Source organism: Rosa rugosa, chromosome 1 (assembly GCF_958449725.1).
Source record: "Rosa rugosa chromosome 1, drRosRugo1.1, whole genome shotgun sequence".
Taxonomy (NCBI): domain Eukaryota; kingdom Viridiplantae; phylum Streptophyta; class Magnoliopsida; order Rosales; family Rosaceae; genus Rosa; species Rosa rugosa.
The window spans coordinates 33077789-33093326 of record NC_084820.1 but is presented as its reverse complement, the minus strand read 5'-3'; the positions used below and the strand labels follow the sequence as shown (position 1 = coordinate 33093326).

At 38.5% G+C, this 15538-nt stretch overlaps 1 protein-coding gene across 1 annotated transcript; it reads left to right on the top strand.

Annotated features, from left to right (window-relative positions):
• The first annotated feature begins 5651 nt into the window (after nt 1-5651).
• Nucleotides 5652-6404, top strand: LOC133726456 (uncharacterized). The gene has a single exon (XM_062154002.1). The coding sequence runs from the start codon at nt 5652-5654 to the stop codon at nt 6402-6404; it is 753 nt and encodes a 250-aa protein (XP_062009986.1).
• The last annotated feature ends 9134 nt before the right edge of the window (nt 6405-15538 follow it).

Genomic DNA, 15538 nt, shown 5'->3' with positions numbered 1-15538 from the left:
TTAATCAAGACTCCAATTTATGGCTATTCTCTATGCTACCAATTCTTGCTTCATTGTATTTTGCATCATTCATAGGCTTATGATTCAACTTTGATCGTTATGGACTGGTGTCATGGTCTAGTTTAAGACAAGCATTCTTCATTTTAACAGTGTTCTAAAAATCGCTCTAGGCGGCCGCCTAGGCGCTGGAAGGTGTATGGCCACCCGGATTAATGCATAAACGGTGAGAAAATCGTTTTGAAATTTGGGCGGGTGCCTAAGCGGGTTGGGCGGGTGCTAGGCGCTCTGGGCGGGTGCGCGGGTTGGCTGGGCGGTCGGGTCGTTCAAATCCTACTCGTCTCTCCCCTTGACTCCTCTCTCCTCCCTCTCTCTTTTCCGACCCAGATTGAAGGTCCTCTCTCTCCTCGACTCTTATCTCCCTCCCGATTTTTATTTTTCTGTTTTTTTTTTTCTTTTTTTTGTTTGAGAGAGAAGGGAAGAGACTCACTTGAGAAATGACAGAGGACCTTGAAAGTGAAGAGAAGGGTCACAGATGAGAGAGAAGAGAAACGCAGATGAAGGTTAGAGAAGATGAAGAGATGAAGACTTTTCTGGGGACGAAGACTTTTCCGGGGATAATAGCCCTTTGGTTTTGCTGTGGCATTATGTAGTTTGAATGTTGACTGCTTTAGCCTTATCAGTTTTTGAGATAAGGTTTGGGTCTTTGGTATAAGGTTTAAATAGATTCACAATCAGAGATGTTCCCCTGGTCAGCAGCTGACCAGGGGAACGGGACCGGATTCACAATTACCCATTCACATTTTAATATTATTTAATACTGATTTAAGTGTTTTGCATCTAATTATCCAATAAATTATTATATTATTTACTTAATCCATTTATATTTATTAAAAAATAAAGTAAAATATAAAAATATAAAAAAACGCCTAGTCCCCTAGGCGCTAGGCTCCTGGCCACCGCCCGACTAGCGCCTAGCGATTTTTAGAACCTTGCATTTTAATAGCAAGTGTTTGGCTCCAATTTTGTTGCAGCTGGTCAACAGTCTCTTTTCTTGCGCGGGCGTGCCAGCACCGTTCGGGTGCGGTCGTCGGGGGTGTCCCTTGACCTGACTTCTATCAAGCGATTGTAGACGAGGAGAGCACCAACCTCGTCGTGGGATTCTTTGTGCCTCGTGGTGAGGATTTTGCTGAAGTTTCTTCTTGAAAATCACAATCGATACTCGATGTTGTAGATCGAGCAGAGCGAGAACCACTGGGAAGTGAGGAGAACTTGCTAAAGCGTGACTTTAGCTTGGCTGGGTTGATAGGGCGTTACCCTTGCTTGGCTGGTTCTGTAACCGTTGTGGTCGCAGCACTACCGTCGGCTCCCGAGGAGACTAGGACCGAAGCACGTTGACAGAGGGTTTGGTGGCACTGAAAGTCGGCTTCTGAGAAGACTAGGACTAGGAGTGTGATCACCGGTAAGAGAAAGAGAAGGAGAGGAGTTGCTCTTAGAGAGGTTTGCTCTAGAGAGAACTTAGATCATCTTAGAGATGTTGTTGTTGAATGTGAATGTGTGTTTTAGAATGAGAGGAGAAGGTGTTTATATAGGGAAGAAAAAGAAGAGTGAAATGATGAGTGGAAGAAAAATAATGAAAGTGGAGTATGAAAGTGATTTGTAAAATATGGAAAAGATAGAGAAATGATGAAATGAAAGCAAGGCATGAAAGTGCAAAAACATGGAAGTGATGATGATCTATTAAAGAGATTGTAGTAGAAAAATATATCCAAGGAAAAAAAGAAAAGCATCTAGCTTTCTTCATGTGGGTAGGAAACATGAACATGTGAATATTGAGCTGGTTTTAGGTCAGTTTCTGCCCCTTTATTCCTTCAATTATTTCTCCAACAAGCCTTCAGAATGAGCCTTCGACTTCTTCATAAAAAATGTTCCACTATGAGTGTAGATCATCCTGACAAATTTTCAGAGCTTTATTCCATGCGGTTGGGCTGGAAATGCTGCTGGACCTCTTACAGGTCCAGTTTTCCAGTTTTACTTCTGTAGAAAATTGGGCTGATTGTTTGAAGGCCTTCCACTCTTAACTAGCTCTGGAACTCTTCATAAGAAATGATCCTTGGGATGTCTAGTATTAATATGGAATGTTTTAGCTCATTTAGATTTCATTTGGTTAGTCTGCCGCCCCTGCTTCCTTGTTTAGCTCGGTTTCTCCTAGCTGAAGTAGGAAAATGTGCTAAAGTTGACTTTTCATGCTTCCATGCTTCCATAGTAGGCTTTATTTAGCCTCTAAATATATATTTCGAGCTTGTCGACAATATATAGCTTGAGCCACTGACATTGGCTCAATTTCTCCAACACATGCCTTGTCAGACCAAAATGTTCATTTTGGGTCCAAACAGCAAGCACTGTAAGAGTGAAAATGGCTAATTCTTTAGTGAGATTATGTGAGCAAATACTTGAACCAAAATATGTTTTTGTTATGGGAGCGTTACAGGAGGGATATTCAGTACTGGTTCTTACAGTACTATTTGGGGAGCTGATAAGTTCTTGTGGATGTCTATTTGTTGGGCTATCCACCTAAACCAGAGGAAGTTATATATGGCAAAACTTCGCAATTTTGGTACTGTAGATAAGTTACATTAGCAACTCACCTTGTGAAGAGTCAGACAAAAAAATCATTATTGAAGTAATAGTAATACCACCTGTATTATAGACACCTGACATAAAACCCCAGTGTTCAAATCCTAAACCTGTCCCAATTAAGATCCATAATTCCATATTTTTGTACAAACTCTACATGGGTCCCAAAAATGAACCTAAGTACTTGTAGGCTCAAAAACCCAGCCTAAACAATAGTTTTCCTAGACTTCACCCAAAAAAAACCTAGCTTTGTGTGATATGCACATCAAGAAACCACCGCTGTCAGGAATTTCCGCAACTCTATTTGGATTCCAATTGTGTGATTTGGGAATAAATTGAATCTTTGGTGTTGGGTGAATTTGATTGGAATCATTGATTCAATTCAATTTGAAATTGGCTAAATCTGGTAGAGTCCGAAATTCTATTTGGAGTTATCATTGCATCTTGTAGGTCGCTAGATTGCTGACCTACCCTATGTACGTGGGATCAAACTGACTGTAATTCACAGAATTTTGGATGTTTTGGTTTTGTACCGAGTGAGAGAAGCACTTCTGAGAAATGGTAGTTTGATGTAGGCTCCTAATTAAGCTGATGCTTCCTCAACTGACCCAGGCCTTGGCCTAGTTATGGTGCGGCTGGAGCCAAGGTAGGGAGGAAGTTGACATGCAGACCATTGTTTTCCATAGTTGGGCCTTTACTTGGATTGCTTGATCCAAACTAGGCTTTTGGGTTTGGTTTCTTTGCGCTCAAGTGAGCTCTAGGGTATTAATTGTTGTTTTGTTGTTGAGTCTTCATCCTTTGTTTCTAAAGGGTGTCTGTGCTATTTTTTTCTTTTTTTTGAGCGTGATGGTCGCAAAGAAAACATAAACTTTGATATACCATTTATTTCTCTGTGGTTTTCTAGTTTTGTTTGTTCTTGTGCTTCATACAAAAAGATGGGTGTATTAGGTGTGTGCTTGTAATTGAGTGCATTCTAACTAATGGCTTTTTCTTATAGCCATTTTGGGGTGGGTAATTATTGTACTGCTTGTTGAATTCGTAATGGACAACTTCTTTGTCTTAAAAAAAAAAAAAAAACTCAGAGCTAAACCCTAAAATTGAATAGAGTAGTAAAGAAGTAGAGACCTATGGTTATTGATCATTCACTAGTTGATTGCATTGGTTAGTACTAAAATAAAATCACTAGTCATGAATCACAATTCATGATTAATGTTATGAATGTGTGAATTAATGTGATGAAACGAGTTAGGACATCATGAATTTTTCCTTTTTTTTTTTTTTTTTTACTTGATCGAAATCTTGAATTTATACATGCTTACTTATTTTTTTTTTTTTAGATGAGTTTTCTTCAAAACTTTCTGAAACGTATGTTGTAAATGAACTAATACACATTATCATTATTATCCATATGTTTTCTTTGGTAAGTTAATTACTATACTGTTTACCTAAGGCTCTAGGTTCTCTCTCTCTCTCTCTCTCTCTCTCTCTCTCTCCAACTAGGGGAGGTGCTGCAAATACCTTTCATCCCTCGTCCGGTGGCATCTCCAATGGTGTCTCGCAGTCATTATGATGCTGCCAGACGGGAAACGAGTACCCATTGATATGGGAAGTAGTTTGGCCTGAGGTTTTGATCGGCGTGGTGTTTCCGGATCGGGCTTGGAGGTAAGGCATCCATGGACACTGGTTCTAGGAGACGAGTTTGGTGCTGGGTGGGACTGGATCAGAATCCATCTCCTTTCCACACTGTAGTGACAGCGCTGGAGCTCTGAATTCTTCTTGGAGTCGGGGCTTCGGTATGGCGCGCATTGCAATGCTCATGTTTCCATGTTTTGTGGCGGCGGTGCAGCTGGTCCCTGGGTTCATGGCGGCGATGGTGCAACCGATCACTGGGCGCTTGTAGGGACGAGTTGTGTCGCTCGGGGTTCATTCACGTCTTGTCTGCAGCAGTGAAGGAAACTGGGCTACGTCAACTGTCTGTTTTGGGCTGCTATTTAACTAAGTTTTAGTTATTTCTATTTTCAATAAATTTCTCTGCTTGTTTTAGGGAACTAAGCACTTGTGCAATCTAGGTGTCTCTAGCGCCTCTGCAGTAGTACCAAAGGAGGATTCACGCTATTTTTCTATGTAATTTGATGTATAATGAGTGGACCTATTGTCTATGTACCACCGTGGGTACTACGATACCTTCTTATCTGTCACTACTTGAGATGACAGCGAAAGGGTATGTTACGATCACTCTGACTTGAGATGAAATATATTTACGCCCCTTTAGATTGATTCAAAAATACTATTTACCTAAAAAATAAAAATTGACCGGTGAAATTGGCACCCATTTTCTTGGAAACCACTTGCACCCCTTTCTTCCTAACATTCATGAAGAATAGAAAAATTAAAGGGCGTGGTTTTTTTTTAAAAAAAAGGTACCACTTTCACTCTCCAAAAAATAATGAAAAAAAGATCAATCAATTTGGTATTGTTTCTTAATATTATTCAAATTAGTTGCTCACGAGATTATTATTATTATTATTTTTTTGGGGTTTGGACAGGGATGTGGTTCTAATTAAGCTTAATTAAGATAATTATTTTTCGAAGGTCATCCCTAATTTCAATAATAGTATAGCTGATGAGCTGGGAAAAATTTCCACCAGACAAATGTGTGATTCTTATCCAACTCACCGGTAGTTTTGTGCAAGCGAAAGAGCTAAAAGATAAAAGGCAAATCCATTAACATCATCTTTTTAAGTTTTTATAATCCGCCATCATCAATCAGGCTGGTTAATTCTCAACGAATGAGTTAGGAGGAAGATTGAGGATCCGTGCACGTGACCCAACCGGAAGAAACTAGCCGGCCGGCGCGTACATTGATCCTCTGACTTGTTTCTAACGACGCATGCAATCACCACCAACTACTACATCTGCATCTCACAACTCTCTTGATTAACCAATACCCTATCGACCTTGGCTTGCTGTAATCACGAAAACGACGAGGCATCAAGGAAAGAGACTTGCTTTGCATTATGGCTTCTTTTTCACCATCATCAAAGCATGCAATAGTTCCATTGCTTCCAGTTTCTTACCAGCCCAATTCCATAAAATCCCAGAGCAATAACACTCCTAGGTCATCATCAACTATGAAAGCGTCATGGTGGACACCAACCATTGCCACATTCATTCTTCTCATTTCCCTTCCTTTTCTGTTTGTCGGCATCATTGCAGGTTCAAGAATTCGTCGAGAGCTTTCTCTAGGTCCCCAAGCTCCCCTTGTCCAAATAACTGCCTTATCCGTCCACAAATTTAATGTCTCCGAAACAAACTTGACAGCCGAATGGGATGTCAAGTTCAGAATGGAGAACCCAAACCTCGTTTCTTACATCTCTTTCGACCGCGTCGAGGGCTTCATTCTGTCCGAGGACACGGTGCCATTAGCCATAAAGTCGATCGAGCCGTTCGAGTTGACCATGAGGACAGAGAAAGAAGTGCATATGAGGGTGGCGATGAACAAGTGGGATGGCGAGCAGCCGGCGCTAAAACAAGGGGTGTTGGAGAAGATGATGAAGGATAGGGAAACAGGGGGAGTAAGGTTCGGCGTGCAGATGGCGATTTGGGCCACGTATAGGACTGGTTGGTTGTGGAAGAGGCAGCATGTGATTATGAATCCTCAATGCTTGGATTTGCCAGTGGCGTTTGTGCCTGGCACCACCACCATAGGTTTTGGAATTTTGATGGGTGCTGTGCCTAGGACGTGCTACGTTCCCATGCTAGCAGATTAAATTTAATTTTTTTATTTTTATTTTTTGGATAGGTGATTGCATGTTGGCGGATCAATGTACGGCTGTACGCAACTTTTTTGGCAACTATATTATGAAACAGAGATTTTTTTATTTTTTATTTTTTTTATAATTAATTAGTTTTTTTTCCTTTGTTGGGAAGTAATGTCTGTTCATTCATAGACAGACCCACCATAAGAGCCACTATCAAAATCTGATTACACATAGACAAACAATTTATCTTCCAAAGAAAATTATTTAGAAACTGACAAAGAATATATATTTTATGAAGATGAAGCTTGTTTATATATAGTCGATCTTTAACGTCCCAATTAAGCATAAGATCCTACAGTACGTAAATGTCTTGAAAGAAAGGATCACAAAGAAGCTTTAAAGATGCTTTAAAGAAAAAGCAACTTAATTGGTCCGTACATCTTCAGAGCTTGTTCTAGGGTTTTAAGAGTGGATTGAGATACTTGGACTTTGCTGTATCTTAAACTTCCAACTAAAATCATCAATTAATCCTCCACCCAAAGCCGAAAGCCGGGTCCACAAGAGATATGAGAAAAATGCAACGTCTTTTAACGAGGAGTTGCTTGTTCCTTTCGGCACAAAGCTTACTCTCTTCCAGCTTCTATGCGCTAATGAGCAAGAAAACTGATGCGCGTTAGCACGTTAGCACCGCGCCGCGGATATCTTTGCTTCGGAACAAAACAATTTGAATTAGTCGGTCAACTAGAATGTGTATTATCCATATAGGGGGTCTTTCAATTAGGAAGATCCATCGATCGACCACATCTTCACGGAGAATTCAATTTCACCAGGTCCATGTCGCAGGCCTTTGTCACATATATAGAGAGAGAAGCTATAGGAGACTTCGCGGGACTCCGATCACCGGTCGCCAGAATTCAGATGCCAGAATCCTGTCACCGGTCGTCGGAGATCTCAAAAGTCACCGAAGACTTTTATTGCCCCCAATAAACGTTTATTGCCCCCCAATACAACCCAATAAACTGTTATTGCCCCTTAATAAAGGTTTATTACCTTTTTTTATTGAGGATCAATAATCAGTGAAAAATGAAAATGTTCTTAATTTTAAAAGTCTTAGGAGGTTAATTGACCCCAATAAAAATTTATTATCCTCTAATAAACGTTTATTGTCCCAATAAAAGTTTTATTGAAGGTCAACAATCAGTAAGAAATAAAGATATTCTTGATTTTGCAAGTTTTAGGAGGTTTATTGCCCCCCCCCCCAATAAAAGTTTTATTAAGGGTCAATAATTACTGAAAATTAAAGATATTCTTGATTTTGAAAGTTTGAGGAGGTTTATTGACCCCCAATAAAACTTTGAAAAACTTTTATTGCTCCCCAATAAAAGTTTATTGAGGGACAATAAAATTTTGAAACAGAAACATGTGCTATAAATAGGCAATGTGCACAACTTAATTGATAAAAGGTAATACAGAACATGCAATGGACACTGAGGAGAAAGGTGGGTTGAAAAGCTAACAATTGGAGCAAATAAAGCAATCCATTGTACCTTAATAATATGCCTACACAATTCTACATGATAAATCAAAAAGGTCAAATCTTTATTTAATTAAATTTGTTCTTAAATGCTCAATGCAACTTCACTCCCAATTTTTTTTGGTCAAGCGCAATTCCATTGAATAATAACAACAAATTAGCAACTGAACTTTGGCTTAGGTTTATTTGTGCAAGTAATTGATTTCCTTCAAGAGATCTTTGAAAGAAAAAAAATTATATTCACAAAGTGCTTTTCGTTTCTTATATATGTGAGCTATTTGATTGCCTCAAAATATTTTCTCTCACATATACTTGAGGGATTACAAACTTTTAAGCATTGCCTTGATCTAAGTGAAGAAAGAGTGGATGTATCTTGTGAGGATATGAATCATACTTGTCTGAAACATGCTGAGCTCCATCCTGATCGATTCGGTGCCTATACTAGCGCCTCACGCGTAATACAACACGGTCATCAAGTTTAGGGCAAATAAATTAAGCTCTAAGTATTGTACCCAAGGGAATAGGGAACCCCACTTGGTTACGGACAACTAAGCACAAATACAAATTATCCTAGCAACAAGTATCCGAAAATTGTGATTTTTAATTGTGAAGACTTAAACTAAATTTGAGAACCGAAAATAAAAAATTTCTAAAAATGAAAAATGCAATGCTAAAGTAGTTTGCAAAAAATTCAAGACAAGAGAGTGTTGGGTGCTAGGGAGGTTCCTTGACCCAAATCCTATGTGTCGGAAGCTATGTAATGTAGATGTAAAATTCTTGATTAGGCGGTAGTCGTATCCAAGGCGGTTCAAGGCTCAAGGACCATATATTCTCAATTACGGTATTAATGTGCCGTTTCAAGGGTCACACAAACGCAATTAGAGAGAGCTAGAGCCGGTTCAAGGGTCTCTAAGTCGCTCTAATTGGCATAAAGCTCAAGAATTAGACCACTAAGCGATTCACCCTCGCAATCATGCGGCGGATGTAAATCACCATGCTTATAACCCTTAGAATACCAAATTGAGGGTTCTAGCTTAGGAATTAGAGGAAGTCAAGCCTCTAACTCAATCCTAGACATGCTCAAAATACATACCCTAGAGTTGACTAGGCTCCTAGACATGCATTTCAACCCAACAAAAATTGATATAAGCATCCAACAAATTAAATTGCATCATGACATTAAAATAGGCATCCTTTACAAAAAATTTGGGCTAGGGCACACAAAGTAGAGATATATGACTTTTGCTTTCGAATGCTAACTCACTTACTCTAAACCCAATGTACAACCCGCTAACTAAACAAGGTATTTTTTTTTTATCAACACAACTTTTTTTTTTCCTCTCCTTTTCTACTTTTCTTTTCCTTGAACTTTCTTTTTATTTTCACAACTTTTTTTTTTTTTTTTAGAACTTTCTTTTCTATACAAATCACTCATCCCCACACTTTTTCTTTTGTAACCTCACACCTTTGACTTATCTTTTCTTTTGAAGCAATCAAACATAAAGTCATTCTCTCGAATCGCTTCACGAACTACCACGGAAGGGTAGGATAAAAGTGTATAGACTAGGTCAGAATTTGTGGTGCAAATGAACAAGAAGGATTAATATATAAATAGGCTCAAGGTGGCAATCTAGTGGTAAATATCTTTGGGCACATGCTTCTTTGGCCATGGTGGTATTAAGCCTAATGCCTCAATCCTTTCCATCATGTCGTAAGCTAACAAGTAGCCTCGAAAGGTCTCAAGCAAGTTCTAGATACGCAATGTTATGAAATTGTGCACACATGAAAGAAAAAGTGAATGAACAATGCATACACTATAGTTATTAGGCTCAAAAGCTCACAAATAAGGGCGTGCAAGTTAATCAAATCATCTATATGCTTCTCTAATTTTGATGAACCAACCTAACCATAGGCTATGTGCACACATATAGTCAAGCATAGATCACATATACACTCAATTACAAAACAAATTCAAAGTCCTAGATCATGCTCAATCTATCCACAATCATAACAAGCTAAGTCCATGTCTCGACATTGGGGTTGGAAAAGGCATTAAGCACTAAATTCTAATTACAAAAAGCTAATCTAAAAAGGAAAAGTTTTTCTTTTTTTTTTAATAGGGCGCTCGAGTCCTCACCCCCACACTTAAAACCAACATTGTCCTCAACGTTAAAATGATAAAATTTTGTACTCACAGCAATGAAAAATTCAAGTGTGAAAAAAGGTTTGGCGAAGACCCAAAACAGCTAACAATTATGGTCAAGAAAAGTTAAAGAGTACTCTCTTTGTAGATCTCCCAATGCACACGACCTTCGGTGAAGATACTATAGACACCAACCTCAAGGCTACGAGGCCTTAACTTCCTAATGTAAGCTCCATGTTATGAGTACTTCATCAAGATACTCCAATTATGCTCCAAGGTTGTGCAAATAGCCCAAATACCACCATAAAAGTGCACCTCACAAAACACCATGAAAACAGTAACTTGCAGCTTGACCTATGCACATGAAAACTTCTCTCTAGGGCTCAATGTTGCTTCAAATCAAGTGTGGTCATTTCTAATAGAAACTAGACTCCCTGAGCTTTAAACTCATGTAAATTTATCCTTTAGAGTCATTGTGAGTCAAGAGATATGGATCTTCAAATATGACTTGTTAGGTCCATAATTACCTAGTAATTATTCCCCTAATCTTGCACTTTTGCTTAACCTTTGTGTTTATTTATATATATTTATTATATTTTCCTTATCATGTTAGGAAATGATGGAGAAGCTTGGAAATGCACTAAAAAGTCAATCTTAACACATTTTCCTACTTCGTCTAGGAGAAACCGAGCTTAGCAACGAAGGAGGAGTGGCAGACTGACCACATGAACTCCAAATGAGTTGAAACTTTCCAGATCCATTCTAGACATCCTAATGATTATTTAGTATGAAGAGTTCAAGAGCTAGTTCGAAGTGGAAGACCTTCAAAAGATTGGCCCAAGTTTCTGACTAAAAGACGAAAACTGCAAAACCGGACCTGTATGGATTCCGGCCGCAGTTCCGGCCAAACCACGGTGAACTAACCTCTGAAATTTTACCAGAATGATCTACACTCATGGATAAACATTTGGTATGAAGAAGTCAAAGGCCAATTCCAAACTTTTGGTGGAGATTCAATTGAAGGAAGAAAGTGCACAAACGGATAAAAAATGGGTCAACGGTGGTCAACGCCGGATTCCGGACATTTCTGGCTGAGTTGGCCAGCCGAGAACATGTGTGGAGGACAAGAAAGAGATGACTAGGGTTAGAGACTTTAGGTGGGAAGACTTTAGGTCTAGGTTATTTTGAAATTCAAAATTTGAAAGAGGACAAGTGGTCCAATTCTTACACCTTACACCTTTGTCTCCCATTTATTACCTTGTTTCCCTACACAATGACCCTTCTACCCTTACTTTTTCTCCTCCACCAAAATATCTATGGGCTTTCTAGGTGATTTCTATGTGGAGTCAAAAACTAGATCCACATTTTGTGCTTATACATTTGTCAATCACATCTAGCCCTTCATTTCTTTTGATCTCCACCCTTGATTTGAATTGCCTTGGCCTTTAAATAGCCCTTACTCTCTCCCCAAAACCGTGCACCCCCTTGGCTCCCTCATTTTGGAGCATCAAAATCTCTATTTTCTCTAGTTTTAGGTTAGTTTTTCATACCTTGTACATAGTTCTTTGAGTTAGTGTGAGAAATAGGTGTGTAGGCACTTGAGTTTCACCAAAACCGAAGTTACTATACACTCTAAATCAACCACAACACTTGTTTTCACACATCCAAGCCTTTGTTCTTCTTTGTTCTTGAGTTTTGTGGATGTGTATGGTGTTTTGGGTTGTAAAACCGAAAATCCCATACCTTGAAGCAACTCTCTCATCATTTGACATCTTTGAGAGCTAGGTGGAAGGTTGAGTAGTTCTTCTAGCTCTTTTTCTCTCATTCTCTCTTTAATTTGATGTTCATGGCTTGTATTTGTAATATCATGTGTTGTGAGTAGTTGGATTTGAGGCTAGAGCAACTTATGTGTAAATAATGTAAATTTCCATGTGGTTTGATGTTTATGCATGTTTTGAATCTTTTGGCTACTATACTTTCATGCATCCTAAGTGTGTTTATAGATTTATCACCTACAAGCATGCTTTAGGAAATTAATGAATCGGAAACATGAACTTGATAAACTATTGATTCCGTGAGCATGTGTAGCTAAATAGGTGGTGGCTTAGCTTATTCCTACGGGAAGAACTAAGTTGCTTGAATTTCTTACCTTGAAATTAAAGCATGATGTTGTGAGTTTAGGTTCCGGAAAAATTTAGGCTCACGGCACCATAGGCCATTTAGGATCCGGAAGATTTGAATGGAATAAAGGTTGTGTAATTTAGCTTTGCTTCGGAAGAGATTGTTAAATTGCATGACTAGTTGGTTTCTTGGTAGTTTCATCAAAGCGTTAAGGGGAAATTTATCAAAACATGTTATTACATTAAATATGGATTACATTTTGTGCATGAGTAAGGTTGGGTGCGATGCCTAAGTCTCTATTTTTCTCGTTGATTTAGTCTCTACATTTTTATTTGTTTATTTTATTTTATGCAACTTAATTTTCTTTATCTAAATTAGAATCAACCAACCCGCTCACTACCACAATTGTAAATACCATCCTCATGATCTTTAGCTTCCAAAGGGCTAAGGTTGTGAGTTTTTATAAAAAGGTAGACCTTGCATGTGTTTTCTAGGTTTATTTTCACAGTGATCTAGCTAGGGTAGAGTTACTCAATCCCTTGAGTACGATACTCTTACTTTTCCCCTTTACTAAAACTTGACCTCCTAATCTTGGGAGTAGGGCACATCATACACAAAATTGCACATAGTTTTCATACTCGTGATGCACCCAACATGACTAAGCTGCAGTCCCAGTTTTGCATTCTATGGTTTTGATCCTTGCCTCTTTGAATGTGAACTGAAACTTCACCCTTTCTCTATTTGGAAATCTGATTAAATGATAAAAAAAGTAGAGATCTGGAGCTTGAAGTTTCATGTATGGAAGTCCCCAATATTTATTGTAGATTGCTCACAGTAGCTAGGCAAATTTGACACACGGTTTCTAACAATTGCTGCTGACCCCCAGTCACCAAAACTGCAATAACTGAAGCTCCAGAGATGCAAAGGGGGTGAGACCACTTGGATATGAAAGCTAACACATACTACTGTTTTCCCATGAAATTTCAATTTTAAACTCTTCCTCATCTGGGAGTAGTTCTTCTTCAAATTTGACTGTTCTGCACTGCCAGTTTCTGCCCCTTGCCTACTTGGAACACCAAATATGAAGCTAGGAAGTACCAACATGAAAAATGTTTTTCTGGGATACAATAGACATGACAAGGCACAGCTCCTAAAAATTTCGGCTCAAAATTCATTCAGGTGAAGGAGTTGTAGCTTCCCAATATCATTGTATAGAAGCTGCTTGGATTCTGACCTTCATGCAGTAACTACTGAATAAATAGAGTTCCATGGCTTCAAACTGAAAACTGTTTTGGAGGCATATAGTCAACATAAGGGCTACATTTCTGGAAATTTTCATGACAAAAATCTTTCTGAGTTGTGAAATATAGGCTCCCAAATCCACTGTAAAAAACTGGGCAGAAACTGTACTTCACACAAAGTGAATTTTCTCTAGGCCATCACTTCGCACACCTCCCTACCATCCAATAATGGTCAAAGGACCTTATTACCTGCAAGATGAAACTCAAAAGATCAAACTACCTAGGGTTGCCTCCCTAGAAGCGCTTGAGATTAGAGACATCAAGCCGGTCTTCAAACAACACAAACAAAATAATGAAAGTAAACACGAGAAAGGAAAAGAAGTGGAAAAGCGTCCCAAAGCTACCTAAATAGGTACACCACGGCCTAGGAACACAAAGAAGTGTTGCACACTTCAATTTCAACAAAACACAAGAAAGATAAACAAACAAATGGTCAAATTTTTTTATGGAAGAACTAGTTGCCAAACATTTTTCATTAATTCACACAACAAACAAACAAGCAAAGAACAAACTACCAAAAGCATGCAAGTGACTAAATGACCATAAACCAAAGGTCAAAAAGAGTACTTGTGACACACTCTAGCAACCATCACCACAAATAATAAGGTCGAAAAGAGTACTTGTGATAACAATTACCCTACCCAACAATTCCGAATACTATTCTGACAATCAAGGGTAATAATACTCAAAATTGGGTTATTTGAGAACCACAATCTAAGAAATCCAAATGGAAATAGAGATATGCAATGGGCAAATTCCACCAAACTCATGCCATAATTTAAATTGAAATATAAATTCCCCAATTTAATATTCCAATTTCAACACACCAAACATAGACTAAGGAGGGGAAAACTTTAACCATACATCTAGAGTGAAGAAATTAAAGCAAGAGTACACAAATCATATGAATAAACATCAATTTTATTAATTCCTCAACAAAACCATACAAAACTAAACTTGGGTTTCAAAACCCTAAAACCATGAGAGGTCACACACAAGTATATATCAATACACATCAAACAACACCATAAGCAAGAAATAAGAGAGAGAAAGAAGAGGGAAAGAGAGGAGAAATCCATGAAAGTCAAGGCAAAGCTTGTCACTAGCTATTGCCATAACTTCATGGCTTCTCTTGCTACCCTTATGAAGCGATGGCGTAAAGATGGTGGCCTAGATACCGGAAATGTGTGTGCCTCCTCCTTGTGCAAGCCTACATGTGGAGAATGGGGGGATGAAGAAGAGGTGAGAAGGGAGAGAAGTCCCAAATTCGGCCAAAAGGCCTAGGGTGTAGAAAAATGGGTCTTAAGCTTGTGAAATGTGTGTGCAAAGGTGCTTAAATATCCCCTTGGGTTCAAGGGTCAAGATTGGACTTGTACCCTAGATCCAAGGGCTCAAAAACAAGTAGAAAATTGGTAAAATGAAAAGACTAAAACAACCTAATAAAAATGTAGAGAATTAGAAGATTAGAAAACATTTTGGAAAATATAAAGAAAACCGGAGGGTAAAAGTGTAAGTGAGTGTGTGCCTAGTGTGAACACAAATAAATATCTCATCCACATGTGTGATGTGTGTGAGGTGTGGTCCACTATTATTATTATTATCATTACATCTATTTTGAATTTGAATACAAATGGGCTTGGGTCTTCACTTGTGCTTCTTTGGTCTTGGGCCTTGAACTTCTTGCTATCGGGCCAAGTTGACTTGGTTGAACCTATGGTCAACTAGTTGACTTTTTGTCCTTTAGTCGGAGTTCACTTTTTGCTCGAATTCGCTACTTCTTTCGTCTTTTTCCTCTCTTGACCATAATTTCCTACAAATGAAGAAAACAAAGTAATACTACGAAATAATGCATGAGTATTCGCTAATTTCAAGGTAATTAGGGCTAGAAACACACTTAAATTGCGTGTGAATCATATCCCATCACCATTGTTACAACCAAATCTTACTTATTTATATGTGGATTATATGTTTGAATTAACTCTCGAATATCTAAATATTGATTCTTGGTTGAGTGCTAATCTTGGTGCCTTGAAAGTATGAGATT